This window comes from Sorex araneus, chromosome 4 (assembly GCF_027595985.1).
Source record: "Sorex araneus isolate mSorAra2 chromosome 4, mSorAra2.pri, whole genome shotgun sequence".
In the NCBI taxonomy this organism is placed as follows: Eukaryota; Metazoa; Chordata; class Mammalia; order Eulipotyphla; family Soricidae; genus Sorex; species Sorex araneus.
The window spans coordinates 214,049,990-214,067,008 of NC_073305.1; the positions used below are offsets into that span (position 1 = coordinate 214,049,990).

A 17,019-nucleotide genomic window follows, 5' to 3' on the forward strand; every position below is an offset into this window, starting at 1 on the left:
AACTCCGGAAGTGAGCCACGGAGGCAGGACGGGCTCATTTCTGTCCTCACAAACCGTGTGAGCCGAGGGGCCGGGTAAGGCACTTGCCTCACACGGGACCAACTCAGTTCGCTCCCCGGGACCCCTGAGCACCGCCTGGAGTGATCCCTGAGCACAGAGCCAGGAGTAAGCCCTGAGCACCCCCGGGTGTGGCCCCAAGCCCCAACTCCAAAACCAAACACAAACGGGTGAACCCGGGCAGATAACGTTCTCCGAGAAGCCCGGAAGTGGAGGCAGCCCAGGCCGGTGGGGCTCCGGCCCAGAGGCCCAAGCTGAGCTCTGGGTGCGAGCACCGGCCTGCCGGACACTTCCTGCACTGCTCGTGTTTCCCGGGAGATGTGAGGCCACTTCTCTCCCTCTCGGCTTCCTTCCTTCTCTCCCTCCTTTCTTCCTGCATTCTCCCCCCCTTTCCTTCCCCCTCCCTTCCTCCTTCCTTCTCTCCTTTTCCCTTCTACCTATCTCTAAGCATCTCCTAAGGACCAAAGGAAAAAGCACTGCACTGTCATCCACCGATTTGCTCGAGTGGGCACCAGTAACGTCTCCATGGTGAGACTTGTTGTTACTGTGTTTGGCATATCGAATACGCCACGGGGAGCTTGCCAGGCTCTGCCGTGTGGGTGGGATACTCTCCGTGGCTTGCTGGGCTCTCCAAGAGGGACAGGGGAATCGAACCCGGGTCGGCCAGGTGCAAAGCAAACGCCCTACCTGCTGTGCTATCGCCCCAGTCCCAAAAGAGAAAACAAACAAACAAATGCACAGAACAGTTACGGGCTGAGCTTAAACCTGACCTTGGCTTTTCCAGCCAGGGGATCACTTTTTGTTGCTGTTCTGTAGCTTCCCCCCCACACCCTATTCCCGGGGGCCACTTCCGCCCTGGTTCAATCAGACCATCACGCACCCCCACCTCCGGCTCCCTGGGTGAAGGTCTTTCCCTCACTGCAGGGATGCCCCCGTATTCCCCCAGGGAAATGCCTTCGTGTCTCTATGGTGACTGACACCGTGTTCCTTAAGGGAAAAAACCATATTTGCTTAACAACTGTCACTTGGGGTTCCTCCAGGGCTGGGCGCTGCCCCCCCACTTCCCCCCAGCTCCCTCTCCCCCCACCCCCGTGCCACGGAGAGGTCCGTGCAAGTTCCTGTTCGCTGATAAATTCTTTCCAGTACCCGGCCCTGAGGTGAAAGGCCTGGGACGGACACAGAGGCGCGTGCTGTGAGCTTGCCTAGCGGGCGCATGTCCGAGGAGAGTGTCAGCCCCTCCTGTTCACACGCGTAGGCCGGCCGTGGTGTCCCAGCTAGGACGCGTCAGGCACTGCGGCCTGTGGCCCCCTCCCGCCCCGGGCCCTGAGCGGAGAAGAGAGCGAGGCTGGCTGGGCCCAGCGCTAGGTCCAGCGTCTTCCGGAACACGCCAGGGACCAGGGCCCCTGTGAGAGCGAGCATGGCAGAGCAGCAAGGCCGGCTGAGGCCGCGGGCTAGTGCTGTGAGGGGTCGACGGGCTGGCAGACAGGCCGGACCTTCGGGTTCTTCTTCCTGTGGTCGCTATTGATGTCCTTCTTCCTGGCTTCCCTCTGCCAAGCCCTGGGCAGGGACTGCAGAAAAACACAGCTGGTACTTGTGACAAAGGGTGCTTCAGCCACCTGTGGCCCCGGGGCCCTGAGCATCAAGGACACCGCAGGTCTGATATCTTCTCCCCTCCCCACAGCTGCTCACATGGACCTCGCTCCCTCAGGCCCCAGGACCTTTGCACGTGCAGCTGTAACCCTCTCTGGAACAGACTCCTCAGTTTCTCCCCAGCAACCTGGTCTTCTTCTTAAAAGGAAAAATGCTGTTCAGTGCTGAGGGGATAACCCTAGCTCTGTGCTCACGGGTCACTCCTGATGGTGCTCAGTGTGGACCCGGGGCAGTGCCATGGATTCAAGCCCAGGCTGGCCGCATGCAATGCCAACACCCTCAGCCCAGCACTTCTCTCTGGCCCGATTCCTCTTCTCGAACACTCCAGGGGCTTCCGGGGAGGGGCCTCCTGCTCCTCGTGAGGTTGCCTGTGGCCTCCTTCCCGTAGAACGTTCTGTCTGAACACCGGCCAGCGTCTTTCTCCTCCCCAGACGGAAGACCCTCAGGGCGTGTGGAAAGGCGGGCCCCAGGCTGGGACCTCAGAGCCTGGAACAAGTTCCCTGGGGGAAGCCGCCCCATCCCCACCCCAAGGGACCTGGCCCCAGCAGCCGGAAACCTCCAGAACCCAACCTCCGCAGAGCTCATGGCCACTCTCCCCGCGCTCAGGCCGAGCCTCGCCCGCGAGTGGACCCATCCCTGGACCCCTCAGGCCTCAGGCCCCTCATTCTCCAAGGGTAGCACCACATCTGATGGGGAGGAGGAGGAGGCAGCCTGCCTCAGGGGGAAATATACAGATACAGACACACAAGGCTCAACCCCTCACAGCGTGTGACCGAGCTCCTATAGAAGGGCTTATGGCCCCGGGGTGAAATACAACCATCTCCACACACTTTCCTCTAAGGAAACCTTTTTTTTTTTTTTGAGCCAACTCGGGTTCGATTCCTCTGCCCCTCTTGGAGAGCCCGGCAAGCTACCACGAGTATCCCTCCCGCACGGCAGAGCCTGGCAAGCTCCCCGTGGCGTATCCAATATGCCAAAAGCAGTAACAACAAATCTTACACTGGAGACGTTACTGGTGCCCGCTCGAGCAAATCAATGAGCAACGAGATGACAGTGACAGTGACAGTTATTCGTAACAAACAATACGGAGTCAATTATTTCGGTTCTGCTTTGGGGCAGGGGTTGGGGTTCAGGGTGGCAACAGCCGGGATATGGTGGTGGGATGGGGTCATGGTGCTGGGATGGGTGTGTGAATATTAAATGTCATCAGACATTGTGAACTACCTTATAAAACTAAAATACATTTTAATTACAAAAGCAAACGGCCCATCCCACTCCATTGGCTCTGCCCAGGCCCCCTGCCCTGGCTGGAGTGGGGAGACACAGCATGGGGGGCTGTTGGGCCTTGGGGCCCTGAGTCCCCCCACCCCACACCATGTCTCCAGAGTCTTCTGGGCCCTGCTGCAGCCCCGAGGAAGGCGCCGTCTCCGCAGGAACATGCAGGAGTCCCCGAAACTCCTCCTGACTGGGCCCTGCGTCTGTCACTGGTGGGCTGCCCCAGACCCCCGGCCTGCCCCTTCCTGGGGGCGTCCAGCTCGGGCCGCGGAATGTCCTTCCCAGCTTGGCTGAGTCCAGGCCAGCAAACACCCGTTCTCTGCCTCCCTCCCTCCCTCTCTCTCTCTCTCTCTCTCTCTGTCTCTCTCTCTCCCTCTCTTTCTGTCTCTGTCTCCGTTTCTGTTTCTCTATCCTCTCCTTTCTCTCCATCTCTCTGTCTCTCTGTCCTCTCCTTTCTCTCTCTTCATCTCTCTTTCTCTGTCTCTCTGTCTCTCTCTCCTTCTTTGTCCACCTCTCTCTTTCTGTCTCTCCCTCTCTCTGTCTCTATCTCTCCTCTCCCTCTCTCCCTTTGTCACTCTCTCCGTCTCTCCCGCCGCTGTCTCTCTGTCTCTCCCTCCCGCCCCTGTGTGCTTTGCACAACCACACACCCACCCTTGCCGCCAGTGCCAGCGCCGGGGTAGTGCAGTGCCATGACGGGGTGACGGCGGGGGGGGGGGGGGACGGGACTGTGGGTCTGGCAGCTCCGCTCCCGCTCCCGGCCCAGGCCCGGCGCCCAGCAGGCGTCAGTCAGCTGGAGACGGCGTGAGTCAACGGTCCTCACAGCCCAGGCTGCAGCAGACGCAGTTAGGGGGCCTCACCTTGGTTCGACCTATCTCAGCGGGCGCTGTCTCTCTGTCTCTCTCTCTCTCCACCTCCCTCTCTCCCTCTCTCTCTCAATCTCCCTCTCTCTCCCTCTCTGTCTCTCTCTCCACCTCCCTTTCTCCCCCTGTCTCTCTCCACCTCCCTCTCTCTCCCTTTCTCCCTCTCTCCACCTCCATCTCTCTCCCTCTCTCTCTCCCTGTCTCTCTCTCCACCTCCCCCCCTCTCTCTCCACCTCCCTCTCTCTCCCTCTCTCTCTCCACCTCCCTCTCTCTCTCCCTGTCTCTCCCTCACCCTCTACCTTTCTCTCTCTCTCTCCCTCTCTCTCTCTCTCCCTCTCTGTCTATCCCTCACCCTCTACCTTTCTCTCTCTCTCTCCCCCTCTCCCCCTGTCTCTCTCTCTGTCTCTCTCCCTCCCGCTCCCTCCCCCCCCCCCCCCCCCCCGGCTGACACTCTGAGGTGGGTCCCAAGGTACCACATGGCGGGATGGGGGGGAAATCTCAGGCCGAGGTCAACCAGATTTACACAGAACACGGAAGGGGCGTTTCCGGCCACTCTGGGCGCTCGTGGATGACCCGCTGGCCTCATGCGTGGGCAGCACCCTGTGGGTCAGTGAGGGGCACTTCAAGGCAGCCAGAGGCTCCGAGCAAGCAGGGCAAGGATCGTGAGTCTCAGAGGCGGGGCCCCTCATCTCTGGGGTGTGGCGGGGGGGGGACCGCACCAAGGGGCCCCCGGGAGAAACAGCGGAGACCCGGGATCGAATCCAGGCCTGCCCCGTGCAAGGCAAACGCCGTACCCGCTGTACTATCGCTCCGGCCCCTTGACTTTCTTTCTTTTTCTTTTTTTTTTTAAAGGGAACTTGAGCTCCAGAAATCTAAAGTCTGTTCCTCTGCCTTCTGCGTGCTACCAATGACCGATTCAGACATTTTCAGAAGCAGTCCCCGTTCAATCCAGCCGGCGTGTCCCAGGGGGGTCCGTGGAAGCCGGAGCTCGTGGCCGTGGTCACGGTGGGCTGACGGCAGAGATGCTCTGATTTTCAGCAGATTTCTCCCCTCTCAGACAGGGACGAGAGGGGAGCAAGCTGGAAGCACTTGGTGCCCGACATACGCTGGGACTGGGGGAGGGGGTGTCCCCCAGGGGCCCCGTCCACCGGCCAGGGTCGGGGACCCTGATTCCCGAGGCCGCTGGCCCATGGCTCCTCCCCGACGTACAGCCACTCGGATCCCCGGGCCTGCTCAGCTGTGGGCGTCCGGAGAATTCACTGTTCACAGGAACGGGTTAGACGCTTCCCCAGGGCGGCCAACTTTTAAACAAAGATTGACTCTGTAATCAAAGCCTGCTCGCCTTAAACCACACTCGGGCTTCCCAGGGCGCGATTTATACTGAGGCGGGGGCGGCGGTACCTGCGCCCCTGGCCGGGCCGGCCAAGTAATGCTGACTGATGAGCACAATTAAACTGCACGGCAGAGGATCCGTCTCTGGAGCTGAGGACAAGAGGGACAGCCGGTGGCTGTGGGGGGAGGAGGGGACCACTTCCCTTCCTCTCCTCCTCCTCCTCCTCCTCTTCCTCCTCCTCTCCTCCTCTTCCTCCACAACATTCACGGGGTACGGCCCCCTCCCCCCGACTCTGCTTTCTGATTAGGCGGAGCCATGAGCAATGGGCCCAGGCTAGAATCTGGGCGCCAGCAAGCCCAGGAGAGGTTGGCGTGACTTTGGAACGCTGCTTTCTTTCTGCCTCGATCTATTAACCCTCCCTTTCCCCCACTCCCAGCTGCCCAGCTGCCCACCCAGCCTCTGACCCCCACCCTGGGGAACTTTTTTTTTTTTTGGCTTTTTGGGTCACACCTGGCGATGCACAGGGGTTACTCCTGGCTCTGCACTCAGGAATTACCCCTGGCTGTGCTCAGGGGACCATATGGGATGCTGGGAATTGCAAGGCAAACGCCCTACCCGCTGTGCTATCTCTCCAGCCCCTCTTTTTTTTTTTTTTTTTGCTTTTTGGGTCACACCCCTCGATGCACAGGCAAACGCCCTCCCTGTTGAGCTCTCGCTCCAGCTCTGCACCCTGGGGAACTCCTTGTGGCCACTGTGTGGATTATGAGCAGCTGACTTGGGCATCTGGCGACCGGGCGGAGTTGATGGCATTGTGACTGGTGGAAGTTGGAGGGGAGGGCGGGATTCCAGGTATTCTGCTCCATTTAATTGGTCCCTTTGAATCTAGGCCACCAATGAAATGCGTGACAGAAATGGCTGGGCGGGGCTAGTACGAGATGCAAGGAGAGCTCAGGGCAGCTTAGCCGCCCAGACAGAGAGCAGGACGCAGGGGTCTCTCCCAAGCACCTGACTGTGTGTGGAGGAATACAGGAGCTGTCCTGGAGAGGCCCAGTGCTGTGTCCCAGGGCGGCGAGCCTGGCCAGGGGGCCTGGGGTCCCAGTTGCAGCTTGCGGATCAGGAATGCGTATGCTGGGGCCGGGATTGGAGTAACATCAAGACCAGGCCTGAGCACAGGGACAGGGGCGTCATAATGCAGACAGGATGTGATGCCACTCACGAGTAGGAGAGGGCCCTGGGCAGGGCGAGGTTCCTGGGAACACTACTTACTGGATTATGAGCCGTGTGTTTGGGGCCACACCCAGCGGTGCTCAGGGCTCACTCCTGGCAGGGCTTGGGGACCGCAGTGGTGCCTGGGGTTGAACTCCGGGGTGTCCAAGGCCAGTGTCCTGCCCACTGTATTCTCTCTCTGGTCCCAACCCCCCTCCTTCTACCATGCAATAAAGTAGCTTCAAGCGCTCTTGGATTCTCTGGGGGTGGCCCAGGGCAGACACCGCCTGGGGTCTGTAGACCTGCCCGCCAGGGTCTCGTGACTGCCCCCTAGAGGCCACCTGCAGCCACCGTCTCTGAAGCAAAGGCGTGCGCCCCATTCTCAATGAAATGAGCAACTCAGTTATTCCGCTAGACTCTCACTCAGACTGTTTCGATACACTGTTTCATGGATATACAACAGCTCAGGAACTTCAAGAAATGATACACTGTTTCATGGATAAACAATAGCTCAGGAACTTCAAGAAATGATACACTGTTTCATAGATAAACAATAGCTCAGGAACTTTAAGAAATGATACACTGTTTCATGGATAAACAATAGCTCAGGAACTTCAAGAGACGATACACTGTTTCATGGATAAACAACAGCTCAGGAACTTCAAGAGACAATACACTGTTTCATGGATAAACAACAGCTTCTACACAACTTCAAAGACTCAAAACCAACCTTAAAAGAAGGGACTCCTGTAAGCCAAGACAAACCCCTACAAGCACAACAAACCTCTGCAGAAAGATGGCACAGATCCCCATGTCAGCACCGTTCACAAGAGCCAGGACCTGGAAACCCAAGTGCCAGAGAGCAGACGACTGGCTAAAGAAACTTGGGTCCATCCACACAATGGAATACCATGCAGCTGATAGGAAAGATGAAGTCATGAAATTTGCTTAGAAGTGGATGACCATGGAGAGTATCATGCTGAGAGAAATGAGTCAGAAAGAGAGGGACAGCTATAGAAGGACTGCACCTTTTGTGGAATATGAAATAACATAATGTGAGACTGACACCCAAGGACAGTAGACACAAGGGCCAGGAGTATTGCTCCATGGTTGGCAGCCTGCCTCATGAGCTGGGGGAGAAGGCAGCTGGGATAGAGAAGGGATCACTAAGTCAATGATGGTTGGAGGGATTGCTCAGGATGGGAGATGTGAGCTGAAAGTAGATAAAGGACCAAACGTGATGGCCTCTCAGTATCTGTATTGCAAACCATAATGCACAAAAGTAGAGAGAGAGTCTGGGGGAAACTGTTTGCCCCGGAGGCAGGGGGAGGGCTGCAAAGGGGGGGATACTGGGGACACTGGTGGTGGAGAATGGGCACTGGTGGAGGGATGGGTGTTCGATCTTTGTATGACTGAAACTCAAACATGAAAGCCTTGGAACTGGATCTCACGGTGATTCAATAATAATGATAATAATAGTAATGATAATAACAACAAGCCATGACAATAATCTCTCTCAATGTCAATGGGATGAATGAAATTGCGGGAGCCAGAGGACGAGTGTGCAGACCCCCGTCTCTTACCCACGCTGCAGACCTGGGTCCGAGTCTGTCACTAGCCAGGGGGCCACACCCTCGGCCAGTGGGTTCAATGTGGGTGACAGAGGGGTAGACGGAAACGACACGGAGTGCAGGCAGCTTCCGGGAAGTTCCATCCCCCCGAGCTCTGTCCGAGGCTGGTCCCCACCTCTGGAAGCAGCGGGGGCCAGAAATCCCCCCTCGGACCCCGCGCCTGGCTTTGGGGAGGGTTGGAGAGAGGAAGTCACGTCCTGAGTAGTTTCAGAGACGCCCCCACCCCCTCGTGTTTATCCCCCCCCAGGCCCCCCACGCCCACCCATCTGCCAGACCCCTCGCTGCTGCTGCTGTTGGTTCCTTTGCTGTTGTTTTGGAGAAGCCGCCTCCGCCCCCCACCCCCACCCCCCAAACATATGAATTTTGCAGACGAATGGTTTTATCCTGGGCGCTCAGATCCGCGTTCTCGCCCCATCTGCCGCTCCATCTGCGGCCCGCGGACCGCTCCTCTCTCCCAGGAAGGACAAGCAAAAAAATAAATATATGTGTGTGTGTGTGTGTGTGTGTGTGTGTGTGTGTGTGTGTGTGTACTCAGGGACCTTCTCGAAAGGGTGGCAGAGGCCTCACCCCAGAGGCCCCGCAGGGCCCTCCCCTGCTCCCCCCTCTGTCCACCTCCCCCCGGCAAAGGCCCCCAGGCTGGGTAGCCCCTGGCTGTGCCTGCTGGTTCGGTGCCTCCAGCCCCGGCTGGACACAGGGGCCTGTCGGGCCGTCTCGTGGACACAGGACGCCGCCCCTGGGCGTGGCTCCGTAGGGACGCGGGCGCGGACTCACCTGATGGGGTAGTCGGCGGCGCTGAGGTTGATGAAGAAGTCCCAGGGCCAGTCGGGCATGTCCAGGAGGTCGCGCATGCTCTGCAGGTAGGCGGTCAGCAGGCTGGCCCCGCCCCAGATGGTGGCCATCCTCCAGGGGGTGACGCGCACGTTGGGGTACAGCCGGGCCAGCTGCAGCACCTGGCGGTGCAGGTAATTGGAGCGCTGTGGCCAGAGAGGGGGCGGCGGTCAGCAGCTGGGGGCAGCTTGGAGGTCCCCGGGGTCATCGTCCCCCCAACTCGGGTCCTCCCCAGGGGATGGGGCTGCTGAGAGCACTGCGGGGCAAGGAACCGGCTCGGGTCAGGCAGTGTCTCCTCCCCAGCACGCCTCGGGGGCCGGAAGTGCAGCCCGGGGCCGGTCTCTGGGCGCAAGTGGAGGCCCGGGAGGAGCGTGAGGGTCGGGCCTTCCCACTCGGGCCGTCGCTGACCGTCAGCGGAACCTCTCCCCGGGAGTTGGGCTCAGCAGGACGCTGAGGCCCCGTCCAGGCAGCCAGAGACCAGCGACACGCGCCGTCACACCCCAGGCAGGGCTGAGGGTCAGGGGGACCGGCCACACGCACAGTCACACCCCAGGCAGGGCTGAGGGTCAGGGGGACCGGCCACATGCACCGTTACACCCGTATGCAGCACTCAGGCTCGGGGGACAGAGAAGGGACGCCCTGCGGGGACAGAGGTTCCTCTGTGGCCCCATGGGGGGAGGGGGCCTGGCCGGGGAGGGGGCACCCTCCAGGTGGGGCTGGGGTGGGGGCTCATGAGGCTGTGAGGGAACGTCAGGACAAAGGTTCTGGGGAAAGCATAGAGGTATGGCTGGGAACAACACATACACACACATACAAACACACATGTGTAGGCAACATGCAAATCATATGCAAACATGTGTGTATCTATACACACAGGCACAAATACAGAGCACATGCATATACACATATGCACACACAAACACTGCCCACAGACATGCACATGCTAACACACACCACACAGCTACACACATGCATATACAGACTCACATGCATACATAGACATGTACATACACATGTACATACACACGTGTCTACACGCCAAACATACACAAACAGCTGTGCACATAGACACAGGTGCACACACACAAACACTGCCCACAGACATGCACATGCTAATACACACACCACACAGGTGCACACACACATATACAGACCCACACGCATACACAGACATATACATACACACACGTGTCTACATGCCAAACACACACAAACAGCTGGCACATAGACACAGGTGCATACACACAAACACTGCCCACAGACATGCACATGCTAACACACACAGCACACAGCTACACATGCGCATATACAGACCCACACGCGTACAGAGACATGTACACATACATGTCCATGTCTACATGCCAAACACACACAAACAGCCGCACACATAGACACAGGTGCACACCCGTGTCCGGGCCAGCCGCTCCACGTACACACGCACACGCAGAGTATGTCAGACCCGGAGCTCCGGGCAGGGCAGGGCCCTCGGCCTCACCTTGTCCACGTGGATGTAGTAGAAGTGGTCGCGGTGGTAGATGGCCTTGAACATGCGCTGCAGCTGCCGGGAGGCGCGGCCGTGCACGGCCAGCACGAAGGCGATGCGCACGGGGTTGGCGGGCAGGAACTCCACGGAGTCCTCGTCCCACTGCACGCTCTTGCTGGCCTTGCCTGCGGAGAGGGGCACGGTGAGGCCGGCAGTCCGGGGGAGTCTCGGGGGCAGCGCCCGCCCTCTGGGCACACCTGAACCCAGGAAGGAGTGCGGGGAGGTGGGGGCGGGGGGAAACGCCCCGTCCCACAGCAGGGGTGGGGCGGGGAGGTCGGGGACTGTTGGAACACGTGGCCCATGTCTGCCGTGGCCCCCGTCTCAGGGGTCCCACAGACATGCATCCTTCGTCGGTGAGAAAACAGCAGGCCCTGGCGGAGACCCCAAGTCACAGCGCCCTGCTCCTGCCGGGACCTCGGGGGGTGGCCCGGGGGTCCCCGTGTCCTTGGCCCGGCAGCAGCACAGCTGTTTCTGAGCAGCCGCCAGGGGCTCGGGGACCCCTGGCCCCTGCCCGGGACGCCTGTCAACACTGTGTCTGGAAGCCCACTACTAGCCACCGCCTCCTCAGGCGACCAGTCCCACCTAGCTGGGACCTGGCCGTCATGTTTTAGAGGACCCCCGCCCCCACCCCCCCTGCTGCCCCCCAACTCAGCTCTCAGACCTCGATGACCAATGGGCGGAGACCCAGAGGCTCGGCCAATCAGAACATGCCACCTGCCTAGCTCCGTGTGGGATGCCACCTGGCCAGGCTACGGAGCCCAGAGACCCCTTGCTGTCCCCCGCAGAGCTGCTAGGAGAGAGAGACGGACCTTCTAGAAGGTTCCAAGAACCTCTCCACCACACAGAGGGTGTAGGGACCAGAGAGGGGCGGGCAGGATTCCCGCATCCCCCTGCCCTCGTGCTTCTGGGTCAGCCCAGCCGGCGGCCCCCCACCTCCGTGTTTTCCCTCCCCCTTTTCTCCTGCACTCGTGTCCAGGCTGGCCCGGTGGACGGTGGACGACCCCAGACGCCAGTGCGGGAAGCGGCCTCAGGGCCCCTCCGGGCTTCCCTTGGCTCGCGGCCGGGAGCCGAGTCCAGGAGAAGAGCCACGCCCCAGGCACAGTAGTAACTGGGCTTCCCCTCACTCCCCCGGGACTCACTGACCGCTGCCTCAGGGGGTCACGGGACCCACCAGGAAGCCGGCAGGGCCCTGGCTGCAGGGGCGAGGCCCCTTCCCTCCACCCCCCTGCGAATGTCCACTGGGGGAGCTGAGAACGGGACCAGGAGGTGGGGGGCTTGTTGGCGCTCACTGAAAACCCAAGCGGGGGGCCACTGCGTCCGCTCCAGCCCGGGAGTTAGTTAGGTCACTGGTCTTCGACCGCCTGCCCCTCACGTTGCTGGCCCCCAGAATATTGCAGGACACAGTTCTGGAGGACAGGTGAGCAGGGTCCACCACTGCGGGAAACTCAGCCCTGTCAGCATGGACCACCCGCATTCTTGCACCCGTGTTTTGGCTCCCTTACACAAGCTCCTTTCTGCCTCAGGGCCTTTGCACTGGCCACCACGGCCTCACCCCTGCATCCTGATCTCTGTTAGCTGCCCCCCTCAACAACAGCCTCCCCCTTACAACAGCCCCCCCACCCCCACCCAGCACTACGAACATTTTCAGCATGGCGTTTTGCATCCTTTGACATCATTCATCTGCTTATTGGTTCATTTTCTGTGCACCCCTCGGGGACTGAGGCCTCACAGGAGGTGAGAACGACCTCGACCTGCTCCATCCCGGCGTTTGCTGCCCCGGAGCAACACTTAGCACGTGCCCGGCAGTCCCGGGGAGGTATCCGCTCGCTGCCTCCATCCAACGTGCCGTGAGCACAAACTCAACGTCTCCTCGGCATTTCAGCCACTCTTCGCCACAGCCCTGCACGGGGCCTTACTCCACGCTTGTCCCCAGCTGAAGAACGGAAACGCCAGCTCGGAGAGACGCCTGGAGCTCGGTCTCAGCCGCTACCTAGCGATGCACCTGAGACCCCAAAGCCTCCCCTCTGTCCACCTTGGACACCCACCAACCACCCACCCAGCAGCCAACCCTCGTCCACCTCGGAAACTGACCCCGCACCCACCCGTCTCCCCACCACCATCCTCAAGCAAGGCAGCCGGGCATCCGCTCTTCCAGGCACGGACCACCTCACCCGTCCGTCCCATGTGAGCTCGGGTTCCACTACGTGGCAGGCACAGGACTAGGCACTCGGAAGAGGGAAGCTGGGGATTCAAACCCTCGCCTCCGAGAAGCTCCCGGGAAGTGCGAAGGATGGAAGGGGTGGTGACCTGAGCTCCAACAGAACAGGGACCAACGATTCCGGAGAGTTCGGGCTGCCCTGGAAGGAGGGGGAGCCGTGAGCACTGGAGATACGGGGACCACCGGGATGACGGCGGGACAGCGGAGGCCACAGGGGCTGCGCCTGTTTCTTCAAGCCCTTCTCGGGGGCCCCTCAGCTCGCTGACACAATCACCCCGATTCTGACTGGTAACAGAACACCGGGGCGAGGCCAGGCTAAGCCCCTTCTGACCGTCTCTCTGTGCCAGTCCCAGCACACCCGCCTTCCTCGAAGCCGGCCCGTGTCCTCGTTCCCGTCCTGCAGCCCGCACAAAAGGGGATCAGGGTCAAGTGTGGTTCTTCCTACAGCCCCGGCTCCAGGCTGCAAAGGGCCCGGCTCCCACTGAGCCCACTGGGGGCCGCCGAGTCTCCCTCTCTGAGGGTTTCCCTGAGAGCATGACGACGCGCCAACGAAAATGGGGTTCTCTGGAGTCCCCCCCAGCACCAAATGCTTCCCTCACACCTGCCTGCACCTGGGGGGCTAGAGGACGTCGGGGAGGCCACTGGCCTGGCACGCAGCTGACCTGCGTCTGATCCCCGGCACCATATATAGTGCCCCAGACCCTCCCAGGAGTGAGCACAGAGCCGGGAGTAAGCCCTGACTGAGCACCGCCAGGCGTGCCCTACCTTGCAAGCAAAATAAAGGTAAAATAAAACGACAGAGGAAGAGAGACGGACAAGTAAGTCTGTGGCTTGCGCGGGGGGCTGTAACCAGGCAGGTGGGAGGTGGATGAGGCCCGGCCGGGGAGCTGGGATGGGAGTGCGGGAAGCCAGGGAATATTAATTAGACGCCTTCCGAGTGCTTCCCGACGGGACGTGCTGAGTTTGTCAAGCTAGGCGGGACGGCGGAGGCCAAGAGCAAACCTTGTGAGTCCAAATACCCGCTGCTTTCTAGCCGGGGTTCCGGCTCGGAGCTTTCTGCCTAGGACTCTGGGGCTGGGCGGGGGGGGGGGTCTTCTAACTGTGAGGTGTCCTTTTTGCCCCATCTTGGATTTGTGGAGTTTTTTTTTTTTTTTAACATTACCGTGCTTCTCTCACGGGCTTTCACTGCCAGGGGCTAAGCTGCCGCAGGAGCGAGCCCCACCTCTGGGGAATGGTGCCAGGCTCAGAGAGGGTAAGGAGCTAGTGCCAGGTCACAGCGCGGGGAGCAGGAAGCACACAGCTCTGAGTAACCGCCAGTGCCGGGACCCGCAGGCTGCGGAGTGAGTACTGGGCCAACTCCCCCGGGACCTGACGTCTCACGCATACCCCTCACCAAACGGGCTTCTTCACACTAGGTTCATGGATTTAGAAAAAAAATAATTATTTTATTGACTCACTGTGAGATACAGTTACAAGCCTTCATGTGTGAGTTTCAGTCATACAATGATCAAACACCCAAACCTCCACCAGTGCACATTCCCCACCACCAATGTCCCCCGTATACCTCCCCCTGCCTCCATGGCAGACAATTTCCCCCATAGTCTCTCTCTACTTTTGGGCATTACGGTTTGCAATACAGACACTGAGAGGCCATCACGTTTGGTCCTTTACCTGCTTTCAGCACACGTCTCCCATCCCGAGCGATCCCTCCAACCATCACTGACTTAGTGATCCCTTCTCCATCCCAGCTGCCTTCTCCCCCAGCTCATGAGGCAGGCTGCCAGCTATGGGGCAATATTCCTGGCCCTGTGTCTGCTGTCCTTGGGTGTCAATCTCATATTATGATATTTTTTACTCCACAAATGAGTGCAGTCCTTCTGTGTCTGTCCCTCTCTTTCTGACTCATTTCACTTCGCATGATACTCTCCATGTCCATCCACTTCTAAGCAAGTTTCATGACTTCATCTTTTCTAACAGCTGCATAGTATTCCATTGTGTAGATGTACCAAAGTTTCTTTAACCAGTCATCTGTTCTTGGGCACTCGGGTTGTTCCCAGATTTTGGCCATTGTAAACAGTGCGGCAAAGGTTCACGGACCCTCACCTGATGGCGTGAACCCACTGTTCCTCATTGTGGAGGTGTGGGCTGTCCTGGGCCCCCTCGATCCCTTTCCTTCTCCCCGACTAGATTCCGGCGTTTCTCACCCTGGGGCCATGACAGAGCTGAGCACAGGCCCCCCGTGTTCTCAATCGGGGGTCTGGCCTTAGCAGCGCCCGTGACACCTGGGAATGTGTTGGCCACACGAATGTCAGCCCTCCGCCCCCCTCGACCTCCCGAACCCAAAGCTGGGGGTGAGGGTGTTGCTCTGACTCCCGGGTGCCTGCAAGAGACCCCCAAGTCCACTCAGGAAAATCACAGGCTGCTGGGGGCCCCCAGAGCCCGACTGGCTGTTAGCATCACCGGTCCAGAAACCATCAGCTAAGAAACCACGCCCCGGCCCACTAAGAAACATCTCAGGGCTGGAGTGATAGCACAGCGGGGAGGGTGTTTGCCTTGCACGCGGCCAACCCGGGTTCGATTCCCAGCATCCCATAGGGTCCCCTGTGCACCGCCAGGGGTAATTCCTGAGTGCAGAGCCAGGAGTAACCCCTGTGCATCGCCGGGTGTGACCCAAAAAGCAAAAAAAAAAAAAGAAAGATCTCAGCTCCTGGATCTGGTGGGTGATCAGTATTGGTCACTTCCCCTGCGATGTCCACCAGGGATCCGATGTGAAGATATGAAGCCACCCGGGGTCTGATTTTTCTCTCCCCTCCTCCCTCACCTCTCCAGCTCCGCCCAGAGACGCCTCCCAACACCCCTCCGGACAGTCCCGCCCTGCTCCCCCAGAGAGACTCTATCCCACTCGCTCTTTCTCCCCCTCTCTGAGCAGAGGTGCCCCCACCCCGCCCCCGCCCTCGCCCAGCACTCAGGGAATTTTCCTGCTCACTGACTCTGTTCCCCCTCGTTCGAGTCTGGAGTTATTAAACCACAGCCCGTGGCTTAACCGTCTTATTGATTTTATTGTCGGGAGCCCTGGGATATTCTAATGACGGACGGCCCGAGACGTGGGAGCTGGTGGGGGAGACAGTCACGGCACACGGCACCTCTCCCCGAGACTCGCTGGGTCCCAGACACTCGGCCTGGGACGCACGCAGCAGCGCCCGCGGTGGCCGGGAACCCGGGGCTGCCCACGGGCTCTCGTCCCGCCCAGTGGTGAGGCTTCTCCTGCGTTTCGAGACCCAAGAGGCATTTCGGCCGCCGCTACCCCAGCCTGCCAGGCCCTTGGCCGAGCACGTTTTAAATACATTTTCTTTTTCTTTTTTTGGCTTTTTGGGTCACACTCGGCGATGCTCAGGGGTCACTCCTGGCTCTGCACTCAGGAATTACCCCTGGCGGTGCTCGGGGGACCCTATGGGATGCTGGGAATCGAACCCCGGTCGGCCACGTGCAAGGCCAACGCCCTCCCCGCTGTGCTATTGCTCCAGCCCCCAAGAATTCGGTTTTGGGAGCCCTACGTGGCCATGCTCAGGGGTTACTCCCAGCTCACTGCTTGTCGGAGGAGGCGTCCACTGCTGGGGGTGGGCTGGGGGACCGTGCGGTGCCGGGAACGAAACCTGGGCCTCTCACGTGCAAAGCGCGTGCTCCAGCCCTTCGAACCCTCTCCCCAGCCCAACTAACTTCTCTTTTTTCCTGCTTTTTGGGTCACACCCGGCGATGCTCAGGGGTTCCTCCTGGCTTTGCACTCAGGGAAATAGTCCTGGCGGTGTTTGGGGGGGCCCTATGGGATGCTGGGGATTGAACCCGGGTCGGCCAAGTGCAAGGCAAACGCCCTCCCCGCTGTGCTATCGCTCCGGCCCCTGACTCATTTCTCTTTGTGGTCATCGAGGTGAGAGCCGTGAAGGTACAGGGTTCGTGTTTACGCTTTCAGTGCACCACAAGTTCCCGACCCGCCGCCGGGGTGCCCCAGGCCCTTTGCTCCTGCCCCTTATGTCACGTCTCACCTTCTGCCCACCTCCTTGGGGACTTGCCGCTCTGCTGTGAAATCCCAAACGTCTGTGTTCCCTGGACACCACCTGCTCGCCTGCTTCTCCCCACGCCACAGACGAACAAGCCGCCTTTGTCCTCCCGAAACCTATTTTGTCCAACCCGAACCCCCCCCAACTCATCCAACTGGGAGCAAAAAGTGCTAAACCACTTGCAAGTCTCACCTTGGCCTCCGGCCCCCAGAGCTTGGGCCGACCTGGACCCTCGTGGCTGAGGGCACCCGCGTGGGGTCCTTAGGGTGGGGACACTTGATCAGGGGCACCTCCTGGGGAGGCTGGGTGAGGCTTCCCAGGGGCTGAGAGCTACGGGCTGGGTGGGGAGTCGGGCAGGGCAGC

The 17,019-nt window shown here is 59.9% G+C and overlaps 1 protein-coding gene across 1 annotated transcript in view; it reads right to left on the minus strand.

Annotated features, from left to right (window-relative positions):
- XYLT1 (xylosyltransferase 1) overlaps positions 1–17,019 on the minus strand; it is a 186,323-nt gene that overhangs the window by 33,537 nt on the left and 135,767 nt on the right. The window contains exons 4-5 of the mRNA XM_055134452.1: positions 10,336–10,508; positions 8,784–8,986 (exon numbers count right to left, since the gene is read on the minus strand). Of these exons, the coding sequence (XP_054990427.1) occupies positions 8,784–8,986; positions 10,336–10,508 (376 nt within the window). The remainder of the gene's footprint in view (positions 1–8,783; positions 8,987–10,335; positions 10,509–17,019) is intronic.